Genomic DNA, 22,504 nt, shown 5'->3' on the forward strand with positions numbered 1-22,504 from the left:
ACCAATAAAACCAGTCTAGGCTAGACTCTACCGAACTCTCGTCCTTGCTCGCCGTCCCCTGTTAAGGAAAACAAAACTAAAGGAATGAGCTAAAAGCTCAGTGAGGTTCCGAACACATAGGCAACAAGAAGTTCAATGCATTCATTACATATTACAAATAATTCAAGATACAAATACAAAATAAAGTGATAAACACATTCATTAAAAGGATACGGACTCACAGGAAGCAATATATTCGTCCGTTCGTTCGTTCTCCTGTCACTCCCCTTATTCCTCCGGTCAATTAAATAAAATGCATTTTTGGTAAATAAACCCCTCGTTCGTTCTTTCGTTTCATTCACCCTCTCCTGGAAATTGGCCAGGCTCCACCAACTTACAAGGTAATACTCGAGTATACCAACGTTCACACCCAGAGTCACCATATCGCCCGACCGAATCCGCTTCTGGCTCGAGTCGATCGGTAACGAAGGGCAGGGCCCAGTTCAGCAAAACGGCTTACATTCATGTGCAACTAATTTAGCAATCATTAAATCATTGAAAATTTCACGTTTCATTTAGGTCGAGCGCGGTAAAGTGCACGCTCGCCTAGAAAACTCGTTTTGGAAATTCTTGAAAGCACTTAACACATTATCAAACAAGAACACAAGTCATAAAGTCAAGAAAAATATAGTAAACAAGGAACACTCACCTATATACGCAAAATAACGTGCAAAATATCCTTCCGGATATTATCTTTAGTCACCAAGAAAACCTAAGATTAAACAAGAAAGAATATTACAGCTCATCTAACACAAACAATTAGGTGAAATCAAAGAACTCGACAATTGATGAGTAGAACGTATAAAAGACTTTAATGTTAAACGAGGACATTTGGACCCGTGGGCAAAAATAACTAGGGTTTCATAGGCGAAACGTAAAACCCAACTCAAAAGGGTTATAAAATTTTCCAATGGAAACACTTGAACCAAAGACAAGTCGGAATCCAACTAGACAGGCTAAGAAATACTGTTTTCGGGATCGTTTATAAGGTTCAAAATCATCTCATATTCAAGTACATATTATAGACTAAATGTCTTAATGAAATTCATGTAAAAAGGGAGGACAAAATACCCAAGAAAACCCTAAATCACTCCTTTTTATTTGGTAAGCGTAAGTAAACATTTGGAGTTTCCAATTGAAGAAGGATCATGTTTTAAGATGGAAAACGGTCATAGTATTTGCCAAACAAAAATATACAAATTCAAATAGAAACTTAGCCCTCGAGCGAAAATTTGGGCAGCACGCCCTTTGTATTTACCTATTTTTCCAGCCATTTATGGCTTCATTGTTTTCCTCAATCAATCCCAAAATCACACACAATATCATCTCATTTCAATAGCCATTCCATAGGCTCAAAGTCATATAAGTACAAAAATCAAGCTAACAACATGTACGGAAATGAAGTTTAACAAAAGACAGATTTGACGGGTTTTGCGTAACGGACACATCCGAAGCTACGCTTATCGGATTGGGATGTAATTTATACCGTTTCGAAGCTAAGACAGAGGGATACAATTTTGATGAAGACTACTTAGTCCAAATTCCAGTGTAACCTAGTCAAATTCCCAATTCCCAGAACCAAGTTCCAACTAATCGGCTAATTAACCGTACTACCTTTAAATGGCCATAACGCAGGTTACCAAAGTCCGTTTAAGGTGTTCTTAGAGGCGTTGAAAACCTACAACTTTGATGAAGACCACTCAGTCCAGTTCTCACCTTAACTAGGCTAAATTTACCAAAACAACTCCAGATTTTCCAATTCGAAATTCACTGCAGAAATCCACTAGCAGTCCTGCTTTATTCACTCATATCTCAGCACACACAACTCCAATTCAGGTAATTCTAAAACCATTTGAAATCTAAGATACAAGGCTATAATTCTTAAGAAGACATCATCAACCAATTCGGTAATATTCCTGGTCAAACTAACCACTTACAGAGGCTGATTTTCATTTTCGGACAGAAACAGGGCAGCAGGGGTATTTCGGTCTTTTCACAGGATACATTACTCCGATTGAGCTGATATTTTGTAGGAAACTATAAAACATCATTATCTACAACTTTTATGTTTTGTCTAAGGCTAGTTTCGGCCTCTAACAAGGTGAAATAGAACCGGGAAGAATTGGGAAAAAAAATGAAACCCTAATCTGGAATTCATGCATTCAAGTGCTAATCTTCCACAAAACAACATCTAAAACAACTAAAAACCACTACTAAGCAATTAATTGAAGTAAAGAAGAGGTTCTTGGCAAAATACCTTATCTCCCTATGAAAGATGGTAGCTTAGGCTTTGTCCTCCAAAAATAACTCCACAAACACCTTGGAAACTACTTGGAAAGTAAGTTTTATGGAGTAGTTTGCAAATTAATCGGTTGAAACTCAAGATTTGGGCAAGAAATTGAAGTGGAAGATGAAGAACTCTCTTGGTTTCTCTCTCACTAATTTCAGCCAAAGGAGACAAGAAAATGAATGAATTTTGGTCAAAAATCTGATTTTAGTAAAGTTACCAACCTTGGTCAAAAGTCCAACTTCTAATAGCATAGTGACACTTGGCTCCTTTTAGGGTTTTAAGCTTATCCTTTTGTCTACCAATGGTAATTTATCTAGCTAACTTTTAATAGCATATTGCACAAAAATCACTTAATCACCAAAAGTTTATCACACTAGCGGGTCCCACGTCTATAACACACTTCAAATTTAACCCGAACTAACTTATACTAGAAAAATGGTTGGAAAAACTATATTCACTTATAAAGTGTCCAGAAAATTAATGTAGTAAAATAAAATAAGGAAAATGCATGAAAAGAAATAGAATTAAATGGTATAAATTAAGAAAAATTTTACGGGTTCTCACAGTCTACAAGGGGTGTGAAATATGGATAGGAGAGCGAAAATTGTTAGTAGATCTTATTGAGCTAGCTCTTAAGGGATACAATATCATCTTAGGAATGGATTGGTTGGCCAAATATCATGCACAGTTGAATTGCCGTACTAAGAAGGTTAATTTTCACATACCAGGTGAACCTATACTACAATTAGATGTACAGGGAAAGTTAACCTCTACTACTTTTATTTCTGGGATTCGGACTCAGAAAATTACTATGCAAATGTGCCGGAGGATATTTGGCAATGTTGATTAATGCTCTAGTGGATCAGCTGAAGGTAGAAAATGTACCGGTGATATGTGAGTTTCCTGAGATTTTCCCTAAAGAATTGATATCATTACCTCCGGAGAGGGAAATAGAATTTAAAATTGATTTTTATCCTGGAATAGAGCCGATATCAAAAACTCCTTATCGTATGGCTCCTGCAGAACTTAAGGAATTGAAAACACAGTTACAAGAATTGTTGGATCGAGGGTTTATCCAGGAAAGTGAGTCGCCGTGGGGAGTCCCGGTATTGTTTGTAAAGAAGAAAGATGGAGGATTACGGATGTATATTGATTACCGAGGGTTGAATAATTTCACCATTAAGAATAAATATCCCCTGCCACTTATTGATGAGTTGTTTGATCAACTGCAAGGCGCAGTTGTATTTTCTAAGTTGGATTTTCGGCAGGGATATTACAAGTTGAGGATACGAAGGGAGGATGTACCTAAGACAACCTTTAATTCACGGTATGGACATTTTGAATTTGCAGTTATGCTCTTCGGATTAACTAACGCTCCAACCGCGTTCATGGACCTAATGCATCGAGTCTTTAAACCCTATCTAGACCAATTTGTTGTGGCATTTATTGATGATATTTTGGTCTACTCTAAGACTCGGGAGGGCCATGAACAATACTTGAGGTTAGTACTACAAACTCTTAAGGAACACCAATTATATGCCAAATTTAGCAAATGTGAGTTTTGATTGGAGAAAGTATCCTTTTTAGGACACGTTATTTCAAAGGATGGAATAGCGGTGAAGCCCGCTAAGGTAAAAGCGGTCACCGAATGGAAACGACCAGAAAGTTCAACAGAAGTTAGGAGTTTCTTAGAGCTGGCAGGATATTATCGCCGCTTTATCAAGGATTTTTCCAAGATAGCTGGACCACTAACGGATTTGACTAAAATTCATAATCAATTCGTCTGAACTACAAAGTGTGAGACTAGTTTTCAAGAGTTGAAAGGGCGACTAACTTCCGCACCAATTTTGACTTTACCCAATGGAAAGGACAGTTTTGTGATATATACAGATGCATCTCAGATGGGTTTAGGCTGTGTACTTATGCAAAACGGGCAGGTGATAGCGTACGCATCTCGGAAGTTAAAACCTCATGAGCAAAACTACCCCACCCATAACTTGGAATTAGCAGCCGTAGTTTTTGCTTTTCAAAAGTGGCATCATTATTTGTATAGGATAACTTTTGAGGTATTCACCAACCACAAGAGTCTCAAGTATTTATTTTCGCAAAAAGAGTTGAATTTGAGACAACGTCGGTGGATGGAGCTCCTAGAGGATTGTGATTGTACCATTAAATATTATCCAGGGAAGGCTAATATAGTAGCTGATGCTCTTAGCCGTAAAGCTCAGGTGTCCAGTTTGCAGGCAAAAGAGTGGGAACTATTAGAGAAAACTGGGAAAGGGAATCCTCAACTTAAGTTGTCAGCAGTGCTTGTGAGCAATGTTACGATAACTTTTACTCTAATATCTCGTATAAAAGAAGCTCAGAAGAATGATTGTCAGGTGTAAAAATGGAAGGAGAAAGTTGAAAAGGGATCGATACCCAACTTTAATGTGAACTCAAATGGAGTATTGAGGTAACGCACTCGGTTGGTTGTACCGCAAGATAAAGACATTAAAAGAGAGATATTGGAAGAAACTCACCGATCACGGTATACTGTACATCCTGGTACGATAAAAATGTACCAAGATTTGAAAAAGTTATACTAGTGGGACAGCATGAAGAAGGAAATAGCGTAGTTTGTACAAACGTGTCTAACCTATCAACAGATTAAAGCTGAACACCAAAAACCTTCAGGGTTACTCTAACCCTTGGAAGTGCCAGAGTGAAAATGGGAAAATATTACGATGGATTTTGTTTCAGAATTACCACGGACACAAAAAGGACATGATGCCATATGGGTAATTAGTCCCATATCAGTCCATTTAACCAAATCAGTCCATTTTCTTCCCGCGAACATGAAGTACTCTCTAGAAAAACTAGCTCAGTTGTATCTGGATAAAATTATACAGTTACATGGAGTACCGGTGAGTATTGTCTTGGACAGAGATCCCTGTTTTGTGTCACGATTCTGGCAAAGGATGCAATATGCTATGGGCTCTAAACAAACACTTAAGTGCAGTTTACCATCCTCAGACAGATGGACAATCGGAGAGAACTATACAAACTCTTGAGGACATGCTCCGATCATGTGTTATGGATTTTAGAGAGAATTAGAGCCAACACCTCACCCTGATCGAGTTTGCCTATACCAACAGCTATCATTCCACCATACAAATGGCACCATATGAAGCCTTATACAGACGCAAGTGCCGCTCACCGATCTTTTGGGATGAAATAAGTGAGAGAAAAGAATTGGATTCGACCACAGTACCATGGATTGAAGAAGCAATAGAAAAGGTCAAAATTATTCGCTAGAAAATACAAACAGCTCAGAGCCGGCAGAAGAGTTATGCCGATCATCGAAGGAAAGACCTGGAGTTTGAGGTGGGAGACATGGTGTTCCTAAAGGTTACACCGCTAAGGGGAACCGTTGCGGCTCGAAAAAGAAAGAAATTGAAACCCCGATATGTAGGGCCGTATAAGATTCAACGACGAGTCGGGACGGTGGCATATCAGCTGGAATTGCCAACCAGTATGTCTCGAATTCACAATGCCTTTCATGTTTCATTACTCAAGAAATACCACCCAAATCCCACTCACATCTTACGCACTGAGGATGTGGTGCTAGATGAAACCCTCACCTACGAAGAACAACCAGGGCAGATTTTGGATCGAAAGGTGAAAGAATTAAGGAATAAACAGATACCATTGGTGAAGATTTTATGGAGAAATCATGATATGGAGGAAGCCACCTGGGAAGTGGAGGAAGATATGCAGAAGAAGTATCCTTCTCTATTTGCGAATAAAGGTATTAATTTTGAGAACGAAATTGTTCTAAGTGGGGAAGGTTATAAGACCCCGGTTAGTCCTTAATTTTGATATTATTTGAATAAGGAATATTAGCGTTATTTTTGCTATAAAACCTGGTTTTAAGGTTGGTGGTAATTCTTTAAAATGTTATTTTGCCGAAATACTTTGAAAACCCTAATTTGGGTTGTTACTAACTAAAACCTCTAGTGTTACCATCCATTAAAAACCCTAAGTTGGATTTAAAGCTTTTGATTTTGCCATGTTAAAAAGTGTGTTGTTGAGTTGCTTTTATGTGGAATAAGGGATGATTAAGAATGGGTGATTAAGATAGAAGGGTGGTTAGTGAAGTGGTTAAGTGTGATTAAGGATTTTAGACTAGATTAAATATATAATCTATGGAGTTAATTGAAAGCTTTTCATATATTCATGCGCAAGAGTGTAAGAAAGAGAAAGTGAAGGTGTAAGGGCTAAGGAGCAAAATTCAAACTTTTGTGTGATTGGTTGAGGTGAAAATATCTCCTAAGGGTCTTGAATTATATTACACCATAGTAAATACAAGCTAACCATAAGTCTTTGAACAAACAAACATCAAAGGAGAGAGAGAGAGAGAGAGAGAGGGCCGAGACTTGAAGCCAAGGGAGAAGAGAAAATTTCTTCCAAGTTCATCCAAGTTTAGCCATCCATCTTGATCTTGGAGCTTAGGGCAATAACTTTGGCACTTGATTGTTGGAGTTTCATCACTTGCAAGACTTGCTTGAAGGTAAACCATCTCACTTGGAAGTTAACTTTTGGTGATTGAATCTTGAAGCTATGAAAGTGATGTTCTTGTTGTGGTTGTGAACTTTTATGGTTTATATGGTGATTATAGTGTAGTTTGATGCTTTATTTTGGTGATATATTGCTGCATGAATTCCGGTCAAGGCTAGGGAAAGTAGGGTTTCTTGCTTCATGGTTCTTTAAGTTGATTTGGTTGGTTATTTGGCTTGTTAATGGAATCTTGGGTGTGATAATTTCACTTGTATGGTTGTTTATCAACAAAATCCAGTTTGGTTATGAAACCTAGTTTAAAGGGAAGTTAGTTTGGTTTAGCTAGGGCTTAGATGGTTAGGGTTTGATTGGTTAGGTTTTGAAGTTAGTTGGGTGGGTAAGATTAGAGCATAGAAAATGGTTAGTATTTGCTAGGTTTTGGGGTTAATTTGAGAAAGGAATTTCGGGTCTCTTGTGGAACAATTAAGAGCTAGTATATGTTTGTTTATTTGGTATGATATTGGTTAGAAAACTTGCATGAGAATCATAGAAACGGATCATGCGTTTGCGACGCGCAAAACCGTTCAAACTGGAAAACAGGGCATCCCAGAACCCCAACTTTGGCTCCGTTTTTCTTTGTGCTACATATTGATTTAGGGTTTGCCCAAAACACAAAAGTTGTAGCTTCTTACGTCCTTGTTGTGCTGCAAAATTTCAGCCCAATCCGATCAGTGTAGCTCTAGTTATGCCCAAAACAATGTAAGGTGTCAGAATTGCCGTTGAAACTGGTTAGTTCTGAGCACGAACTTTGGACCCATTTTTCCCTATGCTCTGTACTGATTCAAACTTTGGTCACAACATAAAAGTTGGAGCCTTATGTATTGGATGTCTATTGTTTTTGGAATTTCCTGATGTGTATTTGTGAGCAAGGAGTTATGGTCATTCAAACATACCCTATCCGTCAGCCTAAATATGAAATTCTGGAACCGTTTGTCCCAATTTTGACCTGTACCCATTGAGATCTGGGTTGAGGTGTCTTCATGAAAGTTGTAAATATGAATTATTTTGGAGTTGAACCCCTTGAGTTTGTAGTTCGGGATGACTTTTGTGGGACCCGATCTCAAAACCTAAACAGACTATTAGAGCTGGTCGGGGCTTGGTCGAAGTCAGTCCAACCTAGTTTTGAGGTCACCAAGTTTGTGAACCAAGTTCAATTTCGTTTCATTTGCTCGAGCCATTTTGTGAGGTGACTGGCCATTGAGGGCGATAAGGTGTACGGTGGGAGTACAAGTGGGGTTCTACGAACCCCTATTTGTAGTCGACGGAGTGTCGACAGGAGGTCACACGTGGCAGATGAATTGGCTTTGGAGCCAACCTGTATCCTTAACTTGTATTGTTACTTTTTGCGTTTGACTCAGCATCTTTGTGAAATAGTTGTTTCCCTTGATGTGCAACATACGTTTTTACCCCGTGTACTTACTAAACTTATAGCTTACCCCTTTTTCTTTGTTTTCTTTAACAGGGGCCGACGCGGGAGACTTTTTGGCACTGTCACTAGTATAGTTGGGTATAGTTTGTAATAATCGGACAATTAAGATGTTTCTTCTTGTTTTGGTGATCCGTGTAAGGACCCTCCTTAGGGTCTACTACCTGCTTTTGGTTATTATCATAGGATAATGTAGTGATCTGGATATCTACTTTTGAGGATGTAAATAGCACTCTTTTGCCAATGTAGCCAATGTATATGTTGTGAATAGTGCTCTTTAGGTTCATATAGTTTTTCTTGTTTTCGAATCCTGGCGCGAACTAAGCAGACGGTCCGCTAAGCCCTTTGATACGCCTCTGGGTGCGGTGGGGTCGCACAGCATCACATAGTTATTGTTTAGTTGTACATGTCATGCATTGTGTCTAACAACTTATTGAAATAGCATTATACTATCCATAACACGATTCACTAATTTAATCAACAATCTGAAAAGTAAACAGTGGGTAGGAAAGTGAAAAATAGCAATATTGCCCAACATTCACATAGTTTACTATGTAATTTGTATAGTTACAGTAAACATGCTGAATAATAATTGACCTCTACCAATTGGCACTGTCCAATTTTTTTTATATGTTATAACAATTTGTGAAATTTTTGAATACAGATGTAAAAGTGCTAAAATCAACTAAATTCTAAGAATGCAGGAAATGGTCTCAATTTTGGAATCAAATAGTACATTCGTCCAAAGAATTACAAATGCTTGGAGCACTGCCTTTAAAATTTTGAACTTAACACCCAAACTCCATACAACTTGTTTTGTTCTCTTTCTCTCAAGATGGTGCCGGCAATAGAGAGCCATCTTAGCAACACATAATTATGCTCCAACTTTAGCTCCAACTTGTGGTAATTTCATCATTGTCTTTGTTTAAGTAGTCCTATCAAACACTAAATTTTGTCACAAATCCATGTTTATTGTAGAAATTATACGCTTTGTCTTCTATATCAAACTCCACTCCAATTTGCGAAGATTTGTCTTCTTTCTATTTCAAGCATTCCACTACATGAATTTCATTTGTTTAGAGTGTATAAATTCATCAGCATTATGTAAACATTCCATAACAGAGTGTATAATTGCATGCATATCTTGTACATGCTATCTTAGATCATGTAGAATCAAAACTCTAAAATAAATTATAGTACATTGCAGTTAAGGATTCATGACAACTGAATCCAAGCTATCATTAAGAAATTGGAGATCCTAGGAACCTAAATCCGACCAGAATCAAAAGAGATAAGCCCAGATAAACCAAAACAAGATGTAGAAGAAATGAGGACTATAATTCATTCCTCAAAGACTGCTTTACTCTAGAGCTACTAGTGTGTGCTACCTTTTTCAGCCATCAAGAAGAATAAACGAAAAAAACTGTTGCTCTTTGTTCATATCTACTCTTCTCGTACTTAACTAATATGCCAAATCATCGAGGGAAAAATTCGAATAACTAGAGTTTAATTTTGTACCTGTAATATTAAATATATATAATTGGAAGAATCTTTCCAAAAGACAAGCAAACTTGCATAGAGACAACTAAAGATGATTGTTATGCATTACAAAAGAAACTATCTAGCAAAGAACATCCAAACATATGGAATATGTAGGAACAAAGAGATAATAGAATCACAAAAGAACTGTTGTATAATATAATAAAATTTTTTCATAAAAAACACAAGTAAGAGAAGAGGCAACTATAATGTACAAATCATGGTGTCTCTCAATCCGATTATGCAACATAATACCCTAGTATGTACAACATAACCATTACTATAATAATTCTAACCATGTGTGATACTGTTAAGATTATCATATAGCAACATGATGACTAAATAGTGCTTTAACAAGACATACTTGTACATATACCAAAACTCAATGTAATACTCATGAAACACATTGTGAATATTTTCTAACGTTGCGTATAGACACCATATGTATATATTTGCTATTTTTGACCTTACATCTACATAGCCAGGATTTATTTCCATTAACAGTACTTATATAATAACTATTATAATAGTAATGATTTTTTCACTTGTACATACAAATGAATGCACTGTTCTTCCTGAGTAACAATGTGTACAATCAGACAGACACACTGAACAAACAGACCATAACTTCTTTTCCATTCAAATATTAGTTTCTACTAACACTGCTACCACTACAATTTCTATCCAATTCATATGATATTCAGAATCATTACCTTCATCAATTTCCGCCGCATTGTTGTAACTATTTGCTCACCCTGTTATAATGTCTACTGTCTTGGCCATTATTGTATGCTACAACTGCAATAGCCTTTTCTAGTTTAAATCACTTCCTGGAGGCGATGATGATGCAAATACTATGATTGCTTCAGTGTTTATACTTGCTCGTACGCTTACCATCCCAGTTATGGGTGGAGGTCCAAATTATCAACATTTAAAACCCACCACAGCAAGACCTTCTAACCCTAATTTGGTACACAAATTTGCATTTGTTATTTTGCCCTCTCCTCTTTGGAGATAGATTGTTATTTCTCACCATTCTTCTCTTTCCACTATACCTTCAAAGAACTAAAATGAAAGCCTTCTTTTTTGTCAAGGTTTTCCCAGGTTTGTTTTTAAAATCAGTTTTGAATTCAAATTTCATATTTTAACAATCCTGTTCCCATATAACGCCGTTTATGTTGGTGTTTTTGAAATTAATAATTTTTTTTGGAAACTTGAGGATTAAATGGTGTCGTTTTGATGCATTCTTTCTACCTGTCGACGTAGATGCATAATAACCACTTCTTAAGTTTTGTGAGGGGACCGTTCAGGGATGGTCTTTCGGATGACCGTCCCTGCCTCAAATCCGCCCTTAGTCATTACTCTTCACCTAAGTATTTGCAAGGACCTGCCTTATTGAATAGAAAGGAAAAGAACTGTCCTTAGTCATTACTCTTCACCTAAGTATTTGTTCATTGAAATGACCTGCCTTGTTGAATTGAAAGGGAAAGGATGAGAAAAGTCACATGTTGATTGCAACAACCTACACATTTTTTTTATTTGGCTAACCCCTTATGCGGGGAGGGACGCCACCCCCTTAATTATTAATGATCACAAAGCAAATTACAAAGGCTTCATTTGCGAACAGCTTGAATGCGTATGACGGGGATTTGTGATCTATCTAAACCCAAGGCTCCCCTCGCCAATCTTGGTAAATCCAACTGTGAGGTATAAATGACAATATCCTTCGACTATGCCCCAACCTTGGCTAAAGTAGCTGCCACCTGATTCGCCTCGCAAAAGCAGTGCCCCACTGTCCATTCCAAACCTTGTATTGCCATTAACATATCTAGCTACGATCGAATTAACCATGGGCACCTTGATTTATGTAGCAGGGTGTTTACTAACACTAGAGAGTCCACCTCTACCTGTATCCGTGAAAAGCCCTGAAGAAGACATTGTTGCACCCAAAAAAGTAGTGACTTGACCTCAGTTTGAATACATGTCAGCTCCCCGAATGGAATAGAAAACCCAAACAACAATGCACCAGATGAATCCCGGAGCACACCATCCCCGCCACTAACTCCCAGGTTACCTAGTGAGCACCCATCCGTATTTAGCTTACAACTCCTTTGGGCTGGGAACTCCCAACAAACCACCCTATGGGAATACCGTGGCCTCCATCCAGAGATGCTGGAGTAGAAGGCATACCAAGACCCAAACCCATCAGGCTCTCCCACATCTTTCCTACAAAATACCCCAACTACATCCGTCAGGATACGATCACAAATGGTCTGCCTACCCAGGCACTGCCCTTCAAAGTGTGCAAGATTCCGTGCTAACCAAATATGCCAGCAGAGTATGCTAGGCAAAACTATGTTTAGCGACTCCATACGAGAATGACGTTTCGGTTGACACCACCAACTAGCCAGTCGTGAACGCATCCCTGTCCCTCTGTATACCACACCTGCAGCGTTCCCAAAAAATGCCCAAAGAAATTGAGCTAATTCTCCTTCCGAAAAAATGTGCACCAACGATTCGGATTGCGAGTCTGTACAACAAAAACACTTTGATGGGCCATGCACATTCAGTCTTCCTAATGATGGTAAAGACAGCCGATCCCACAACAGACGCACCATGAAAAATGATATATTGACCAGTAGCAAAGGGTACCAAACCCTGTCAAACATGAACGAAGAAGGCGTCTGCCTACTGAGTAGCAAGTAAGATGAAGCAATCAAGAAATCCCCTGACTCCGTCAACCCCCACACCGTACAATCATGCGCGTACCCCACTGGGACTGACTTAGTAACAATCTCTGAAACAATGTATTCTGGGACCCATTGCCTCAACAAATGTTGATTCCACCATCCATTCGACAAAAAAGTCAACTACAAAGTGATCCGAGACACTTTGTAGGCGCTGGCACAAAGGACCTGACCCAAGCCAATTGTCAAACTAGAAGTTACACTGACCTGACCGCACCAACCACCAAAGGTTTTGCTCCGCCACCTCACATACTTGGAGCATTCGACGCCAAACATATGAGTTGCCTTTCACCACCCCCACCATGCATGGATGACTATGGCTACAATACTTGGCACGCATAAATGTCGACCATAAACAATCACTCGTTCAGAATCGCCACTATAATTTGATCGAGAACGCTGAGTGAACCTCCAATAACGAGTGAACACCTATTCCCTCGCGTGACGAGTTGACACATAACTCTTGCCACTTGATCCAATGATGACGGAGGCCACTCTCCTGCTCCCCCCAAAGGAAATTTGCCATGACCCGTTCAGCCAAGGCAAGGACTCCTTTTGGAGGACTCGAGGCCGTAAGCAGGTGAATCGGAATCGCTTAAAGAACATGCTTAATGAGTATGATACGTCCCCCACTGGAAAGACAGCTGGACCTCCAAGAGGAGATTTTATTAATGACTGATTGCACCAACTCCATGAAATACATGCTCTTCCGCCGCCCAGAAAATAGCGGGCAACAACCTACACATGAAAGGACTTAAAAATTGAAAACAAATAACATTAATTGTAATAACCTACCAAGTTGAAGACAAAGAAAAAAGATGAAAAGAAAAGGAAATGTCTCGATGAATTAAAACACTTAAATTACATCTAATTTGTGACAGCCCCACCGCCCCCTAAGGCGAACCAAAGAGTTCGGCGGGCCATCTGCCCAACTCTCGCCGGGACTAACGGTTCAGTTTGGAGCGATCTAATACGTTCCGGAACATACAAACGCGCGTAAACAAGTCAAAATGTCAAAAATAAAAAAAATGAATCCGGAGTCGGCCATAAATAGTAACCGACACGTCAAAACCCAACCAATCATCAAGCAAATCTTTACATGTTGAAATTAAGCATATACAACCCAAAGTGGCACACAAAAGTATTCAAAAGTTGATACATGTACGGTTTGCCAAATCAAAAGAGAAACGGACCCAGAAGTACATTTAGGGTATTCAATCAATGAGCTATACAAAAGATATGTCCATCCAGCTCAAGTCGGCAACCAACTATCAAATCCAGTTCAAAAGGATTTATTTTCCTGTAAGGAAAATAAAAGGGACAGAAAGGGGTGAGTTTGTGCTCAATGAGGTACCAGACATATAGCAATAAAATCATGGCATTTCACATGTAACAAATCAGGTACACATGCCAGATGTAAAGTAAAGGAACCAATGATTCAAATAGGAAGGATACAGGTGGCTCTCAGGAGCCAAATTCCTATTTACGTCACCGAAACTTGATCGAAATAACAGTTGACACTCTGTCAACGCTAAAGGAGTAACCAATACCGTAGACCCCACTTTCTTCGATTCCTTCCACCTCACATACCCCTACCGGTCCCGAAATCCAATCAGATTAGAAATGGTAATACTCGAGTATACCGGAATCAAGGGTCTCAATACCCAAAGATCCCAAAACAGACTACCATGGTTCGTTATCTAATCGACCAGGCGCTTGCCGGTCCGATTCGAGTAACTGGCCACAGGTGTTGAGTTCAGAGGTCACAGAAAGGTCATTGGATACAAGCTTCCAAACGACGTCAGAACAGATACAAATCCAGATACAGATAACAGATACAGATACAGATAGCAGATTCAGATACGCACTCAAAATTGGCATATGAACAGACAAGAGAACGAGCGTGATAAAGTACACCCTCGCCTCCCTTTTATCAAAACAGTATTTGGCTCCAACAGTCATAAATCAAGTGTTTCAGATATTCAGATATTTCATATAACGGGTAGCAGGTAGTGGAACACTCACCAAGGTCAATACAGATACCCCCCAAAAGAGAGTTTTAATCACCAAGAAACCCTAAAATAATCCAAGGAAAACAATTGAAGGTTTCACTTTCAAAAATCGAGTATACAGAATGCACATGTGAGACTCGACTACCAGTCGTATGCCTCGCCAAATAATTACTAATGCAAGGGTGCAAAACATGATTTTTGGAAACGAAAAGGTAACATGAAGACCTAGGCTCAAACAACCCAAAAGCCCTTCATTTCTACCAAAAGACAATTCAAACTTAAAGGAACCAAACGGCCTAGAAAATTGGACAGCATTTCCCCTAAATTTGCTTACTTTTCCAGTCTTCATGGCTTCATTATTTTTCCTCAGCCAGTCCCAAAGTCACACACAACATAAGTTCATTGAATAGCCGTTTAATAAGCTCCAAGTAGTACAAGTACAATTCAAGCTAGGGAAAAGTCCGGAAATCAAAGTCAAGCCCTAAAATATTCAAATAAGCACAATAAGACTCAATGACAAGTCATAAACCAATTCCAAATACCACCAAAATAAGGCTCCATAAGCATTAGAGGAAACCAGAAAATCCGGAAATGGAGTTAAGCGTTAACCCGAAAAAAACAGTTTTTGACATCATTTTACGGTTTCGGTACCAATGGCACTACGATTATCGGATGAAGGTGAAAGATACACCGTTTCGAAGCTAAGAGATAGGGATACAATATTACAGAAGGTCACTCAGCCCAGTTTCGAGTGTAACCAGGTCAAAAATGCAAGAGACTACACCAGAACCGCAAAAACAGGTTCACAAATCGCATTCTGGTGTAAACATCATAAATCAGGCTACCTAAGTCCAAATCCAGTAATTCCAAAGCCATCCGAAATATAAGAAACAAGGATACAATTCATTAGAAGATCTCAACAACCAATTCTGAAGCATTCCCAACCAAAATAACCCATTACAGAAGCAATTCTCAAATTCGGGTAAAACTAGGGCAGCAAGGGTAATTCCATCTTTTCATAAGCTACGCAGCTCCGATTGACCTGAAAATTTGTAGGCACCCCTAAAATATCATTTCCTACAACTTTCATGTTTTAACCCAAGGCCAATTTGGCCTCTAATTAGGAGCTAGAAAATCGGGCAGAATGTAATTCAAAGAACCCTAACTTTCCAATTTTTCTTCCAAAACAGAAATTGCTTACAATTTACCACTTTTTCCACCTTCAACCTTCCTTAAATATCATTTCTAATCATCATACATGACCACATAATCATATTCATATGAAAACAGAAAAATCCCCAATAATTATAAAACTTCATCAATTCAACCATAATCAAGATATAATCCATAAAAGTGCATCTTATACTACCACCAATCATGATTTAAGCATCATTAGAGGGAGGAGAGGGGTCCTTCTCAACTTACCTTAGCAACACAAGAGAGAGAGCAACTAATCATTTTAGCCTTCCAAACAACTCCACAAAACAACTCACTATCACTCCCTTAAGTGTTTCTATGGAGCAAAAACAAGATTCAATGGTTGATTTGGTAGATTGGAGCAAGATTGAAACAAAACTTGGAGAGCTTTTCCCTTTCTTTTTGTCCTTGAAGTAGCCGGCCAAGAGGAGAAGAAAATGGTGAAATTTTGTAATTTTTGTGATTTATTTGGATCAAATGGAAAAAGGTGAATAGTGGTCTTCTAGTCCAATCAATCATTGAGTGACACTTGTCACTTTATTTAATGCATTCCTATCTTTTTGTTTCCTCTCACACCAATCCAAAAAGCACCCTCGAATTATCTCTTAACACCCGATAAATTAATTTCAGTATCCAAAACTTAACCTAGTTGGCCGAATTTTTCCAAACTTTTCGCCCTAGTGGGTCCCACGTCCGGTATACGCTCTTAATTTCTCAAAACCTATTCAATACTAGAAAAATCGTCTAAAAACTATATCTACTCCTTAAAAATATCTAGAAATTTTCCTAATCACGAAAATGCAGAAAACAAGCCATTAAAGATAAGAAAACCAAGAAAGATAATAAAACCTAGAAAATGGAAAAGTTACGGGTTCTCACACTCTCTCCCCCTTAAAGAAATTTCGCTCTCGAAATTTTCTTATCAACGAAATCTATCAAAATCTAAGGTACCCAACGGACCATACCTTCTACGTCCTCAGACGAGTCAGGATCCTGATGGTGTTCTAAAGAGTACACCTGAGCCGGTACATTGGATCCAGTCCCTTCCTTTTCCGACTGTCCAGGGTTAGTCTTAATGGGTTGCGAGGTCCCTTTTCCTTTTCGCAATAGAATTGGGCAGTCAGCAATCCGATGATCGGCATTTCCGCAGCGCAGACATTTTCCCTCTTTCTTCCAACAATTTGCCTCCGTATGATTTGGCCCTCCGCAATATCCACCGGGACCACGAGTAGCAGAGACCGGTCCCCCCTGAGAGACATCACGCGACACCCCTGGTTGTCGTACTCCTCCGTTTCCCTTTCCAATCTTAGGGGGCGTATTTGTACCTTCTTGCTCAGAGCTACACCCAGGAAAGCCCCTTTTCTTGGCTTGAAAGTTTTTCACCTGCAGCCTAGCATTCTCTACTCGTTGCGCCTTCTCTACGGCCTCGCTAAAAGCATTAATCTGGGCCACCGCGAGGTCCTTCTGAATTTCTACATTTAAACCCTGGATAAAACGCCTTATTCGCCTCTGCTCGGTCATGATCAACTCAGGAGCAAATTTGGACAGGCGGGTGAACTGACTCTCGTATTCCGCGACAGACTGGGCCCCTTGGCGAAGTCGAATAAACTCATCTTCCTTCCTCTCCTGAACTAGAGGAGGGAAGAATTTCGCATTGAATTCCCTCATAAAATTTACCCAAGTCCTGGGCGTTTGTTCCCGCTCCCATTTTTGCCGAATGACATTCCACCAGGAACGGGCCGCCCTTCCAACTGGAAGACGACAAAAGACACCTGCCTTTCTTCGGTGTAATGCAGGGCCGCAAAGATATCCACCATCTTCTCGAGCCACCTTTCAGTGACATCCGGGTCGGGTTCCCCAATAAATTTCGGTAGTGCGAACTTTTGGAACCTCTCAAGTGCCCTATCGTCACTTTTGACATGATTGCCCGGGTTTCCAGGATTAGGGTTTGGGTTTTGGCCTTGTTGCTGCACCACTTGTGCCAGCAGGTTGGTCATTTGCTGCATAGTAGCGGCTATTTGCACGTTGGGATCAACCCTCAGTTCAGGATTAGATCCAGATGAGGTTTCCCCAGCACCCCTGTCCGGCGTGGGTTGCCTACGCCCGCGCCCACGTCCCCGGCCACTACGTGTGCCATCCATTAATCTAAGTCAATCTAGGGGTGCAAAGATAATATTAAAGATAATTATAAGCATGAGGTACACACAGACCAAAAGCGTATATACACTCAACTGGACCGAACCAGTCACACAGTAGCAGTCAATTAGATACAAATATGAGAGATTCATGAAAGTAGCGGGATGATCAGAAAGTACTATAGACAGACTAGGTCACGAGTACAAAAATAACTCATGAAGAGCTTTTCCCCCTCTAGGGCTCCGTCCATAATCTACGACAGCAACACCATCTATATCTTAATCAAAGTGGATCACGCTTAACCACATCCAAACAAATCACATGGAGTTCCATAGAATCGCCTTTCTAGTTCGCCCAATCCTTTCTAACCTAGGCTCTTATTTCTTTTGTATCCGGGCGCAAGAATCCCATCTAAGATAATTCACAACTCGACCCGGCCGGTCCCAAGAGTAAATCATCCATATTATAGATTCCTACCCGACATACATCTCTATCTGCCTCAAGTTTCATGATAAAGATTTTTACACTTATAACATGCACAGTTCATAGCCTACGCTCAAAAGAGCACTTATACCATTAGACGCATGCACAAAAGCAGGACCATAACACCACTTGGCCCTAAACTCACTCCGCGCAGAAACCACGCGAAGCGGCTCTGATACCACCTGTGACAGTCCCACCAACCCCTAAGGCGAACCAAAGGGTTCGGCGGGCCGCCTGCCCAGCTTTCGCTAGGACTAACGGTTCAGTTTGGAGCGATCTAATACGTTCCGGAACATACAAACGCGTGTAAACAAGTCAAAATGTCAAAAATAAAAAAAATGAATCCGGAGTCGACCATAAATAGTAACCAACACGTCAAAACCCAATCAATCATCAAGCAAATCTTTACATGTTGAAATTAAGCATATACAACCCAAAGTGGCACACAAAAGTATTCAAAAGTTGATACATGTACGGTTTGCCAAATCAAAAGAGAAACGGACCCAGAAGTACATTTAGGGTGTTCAATCAATGAGCTATACAAAAGATATATCCATCTAACTCAAGTCGGCAACCAACTATCAAATCCAGTCCAAAAGGATTTATTTTCTTGTAAGGAAAACAAAAGGGACAGAAAGGGGTGAGCTTGCGCTCAATAAGGTACCAGACATATAGCAATAAAATCATGGCATTTCACATGTAACAAATCAGGTACAAATGCCAGATGTAAAGTAAAGGAACCAATGATTCAAATAGGAAGGATACAGGTGGCTCTCAGGAGCCAAATTCCCATTTGCGTCACCGAAGCTTGATCGAAATAACAGTTGACACTCCGTCAACACTAAAGGAGTAACCAATACCGTAGACCCCACTTTTTTCGATTCCTTCCACCTCACATACCCCCACCGGGCCTGAAATTCAATCAGATCAGAAATGGTAATACTCGAGTATACCGAAATCAAGGGTCTCAAAACCCAAAGATCCCAAAACAGACTACCGTGGTTCGTTATCTAATCGACCAGGCCCTTGCTGGCCCGATTCGAGTAACTGGCCACAGGTGTTGAGTTCAGAGGTCACAGAAAGGTCGTTGGATACAAGCTTAGAACAGATACAGATCCAGATACTGATAACAGATACAGATACAGATAGCAGATTCAGATACGCACTCAAAATTGGCATATGAACAGACAAGAGAACGAGTGTGATAAAGTACACCCTCGCCTCCCTTTTATCCAAACAGTATTTGGCTCCAACAGTCATAAATCAAGTATTTCAGATATTCAGATATTTCACATAACGGGTAGCAGGTAGTGGAACACTCACCGGGGTCAGTACAGATACCTCCCAAAAGAGAGCTTTAATCACCAAGAAACCCTAAAATAATCCAAGGAAAACAATTGAAGGTTCCACTTTCAAAAATCGAGTATACAGAATGCACATGTGAGGCTCGACTACCAGTCGTATGCCTCGCCAAATAATTACTAATGCAAGGGTGCAAAACATGATTTTTGGAACGAAAAGGTAACATGAAAACCTAGGCTCAAACAACCCAAAAGCCCTTCATTTCTACCAAAAGGCAATTCAAACTTAAAGGAACCAAACGGTCTAGAAAATTGGACAGCATTTCCCCTAAATTTGCTTACTTTTCCAGCCGTCATGGCTTCATTATTTTTCCTCAACCAGTCCCAAAGTCACACATAACATAAGTTCATTCAATAGCCGTTTAGTAAGCTCCAAGTTGTACAAGTACAATTCAAGCTAGGAAAAAGTCCGGAAATGAAAGTCAAGCCCTAAAATATTCAAATAAGCAAAATAAGACTCAATGAAAAGTCATAAACCAATTTCAAATACCACCAAAATAGGGCTCCATAAGCATACATAAGTATTAGAGGAAACCAGAAAATCCGGAAATGGAGTTAAGCGTTAACCCGAAAAAATAGTTTTTGACATCATTTTGCGGTTTTGATACCAATGGCACTACGATTCTCGGATGAAGGTGCAAGATACACCGTTTTGAAGCTAAGAGATAGGGATACAATATTGTAGAAGGTCACTTAGCCCAGTTTCGAGTGTAACCAGGTCAAAAATGCAAGAGACTACACCAGAACCGCAAAATCAGGTTCACAAATCGCATTCTGGTGTAAACATCATAAATCAGGCTACCTAAATCCAAATCTAGTAATTCCAAAGCCATCCGAAAGCTAAGAAACAGGGCTACAATTCATCAGAAAACCTCAACAACCAATTCCGAAGCATTCCCAACCAAAATAACCCATTACAGAAGCAATTCTCAAATTCGGGTAAAACCAGGGCAGCAAGGGTAATTCCATCTTTTCTCAAGATACGCTGCTCCGATTGACCTGAAAATTTTGCAGGCACCTCTAAAATATCATTCCCTACAACTTTCATGTTTTCACCCAAGGCCAATTCGGCCTCAAACTAGGAGCTACAAAACTGGACAGAATATAATTCAAAGAACCCTAACTTTCCAATTTTTCTTCCAAAACAGAAATTGCTTGCAATTTACCACTTTTTCCACCTTCTAGCTTCCTTAAATATCATTTCCAATCATCATACATTACCACATAATCATATTCATATGAAAACAGAAAAATCCCCAATAATTATAAAACTTCATCAATTCAACCAAAATCAAGATATAATCCATAAAAGTGCATCTTATACTACCACCAATCATGATTTAAGCATCATTAGAGGGAGGAGAGGGGTCCTTCTCAACTTACCTTAGCAACACAAGAGAGAGAGCAACTAATCACTTTAAGCCTTCCAAACAACTCCACAAAACAACTCACTATCACTCCCTTAAGTGTTTCTATGGAGCAAAAACAAGATTCAATGGTTGATTTGGTAGATTGGAGCAAGATTGAAGCAAAACTTGGAGAGCTTTTCCCTTTCTTTTTGTCCTTGAAGTAGCCGGCCAAGAGGAGAAGAAAATGGTGAAATTTTGTAATTTTTGTGATTTATTTGGGTCAAATGGAAAAAGGTGAATAGTGGTCTTCAAGTCCAACCAATCATTGAGTGACACTTGTCACTTTATTTAATGCATTCCTATCTTTTTGTTTCCTCTCATACTAATCCAAATAGCACCCTCTAATTATCTCTTAACACCCGGTAAATTAATTCCAGTATTCAAAACTTAACCTAGTTGGTCGAATTTTTCCGAACTTTTCGCCCTAGTGGGTCCCACGTCCGGTATACGCTCTTAATTTCTCAAAACCTATTCAATACTAGAAAAATCATCTAAAAACTATATCTGCTCCTTAAAAATATCTAGAAATTTTCCTAATCACGAAAATGCAGAAAACAAGCCATTAAAGATAAGAAAACCTAGAAAGATAATAAAACCTAGAAAATGGAAAAGTTACGGGTTCTCACACTAATTATTATTTATACACATTCACATTTATCATTCCCTATATTTAGATTTCTTTTAATTAATTTCAATCTTAATAAAAATTTTATGTTTGAAACTATTCTAACTGTTGTTAAATAATTTGAACAATGCTAACAAAATTGAAAGCACAATTTGATCAAGTTTGAGTCGGCTAAATAGCACTGTCCTAAAAAACTATTTCAAGAGATTGAAATTGTGACGACTTGAAAATTCACCTATATTTTCCTTATAATTTCCTCTTATTTTGAATAAGTTAATTTATAATTTCTTTATTACTAATTTACTCACTCAATAGTGGTAATAAATCATAGAATCGAGAGTTTTACTTTTACTTTTATAGGTAGAACAAATTAGGGTTTTTGTGCACTTTGATCATGTGATCACTTAGTGAGATATGTGTACTAAATTTGGTGGATAAGAGTGAGTATTAGGTAAGAGGAAGTGTGTGATTATAAGTGCTACTAATAAGTTAGTGAATCATAAGTTAAAACACAAGTATACGAGAGTTAAGGAAAATAGCCTTGAACTGATGTGCACCATTTGTTACCGATTGAGTACACCACTTGACCACTACTTTCTTACCCTAATCTTCTTGTTTTTATTTCACCTAAACCTCCCTAT

At 39.1% G+C, this 22,504-nt stretch overlaps 2 protein-coding genes across 2 annotated transcripts; one reads left to right on the top strand and one right to left on the bottom strand.

The window, feature by feature from the left end:
* The first annotated feature begins 5,704 nt into the window (after positions 1–5,704).
* LOC113780275 lies at positions 5,705–6,184 on the top strand. The gene has a single exon (XM_027326088.1). It carries the CDS (start codon positions 5,705–5,707, stop codon positions 6,182–6,184), a length of 480 nt encoding a protein of 159 aa, XP_027181889.1.
* A 5,439-nt stretch (positions 6,185–11,623) lies between these two features.
* Positions 11,624–12,980, bottom strand: LOC113780276. Its single transcript, XM_027326090.1, has 3 exons — positions 12,894–12,980; positions 11,801–12,763; positions 11,624–11,725 (listed from the first exon to the last, which is right to left on the bottom strand). Exons 1-3 carry the CDS (start codon positions 12,978–12,980, stop codon positions 11,624–11,626), a joined length of 1,152 nt encoding a protein of 383 aa, XP_027181891.1.
* Positions 12,981–22,504: the final 9,524 nt, after the last annotated feature.

The sequence above is a fragment of the Coffea eugenioides genome, chromosome 8, assembly GCF_003713205.1.
Source record: "Coffea eugenioides isolate CCC68of chromosome 8, Ceug_1.0, whole genome shotgun sequence".
Classification (NCBI taxonomy): Eukaryota; Viridiplantae; Streptophyta; class Magnoliopsida; order Gentianales; family Rubiaceae; genus Coffea; species Coffea eugenioides.

Coding starts and splice junctions, on each gene's coding strand:
- LOC113780275 (XM_027326088.1), top strand. CDS start 5,705: ATGGTGTTCCTAAAGGTTACACCGCTAAGGGGAACCGTTGCGGCTCGA.
- LOC113780276 (XM_027326090.1), bottom strand. CDS start 12,980: ATGCGTGCCAAGTATTGTAGCCATAGTCATCCATGCATGGTGGGGGTG. Junction 12,764..12,893: donor TTTGGCGTCGAATGCTCCAA/GTATGTGAGGTG, acceptor ATCACTTTGTAG/TTGACTTTTTTGTCGAATGG. Junction 11,726..11,800: donor AGGGCTTTTCACGGATACAG/GTAGAGGTGGAC, acceptor ATTCGATCGTAG/CTAGATATGTTAATGGCAAT.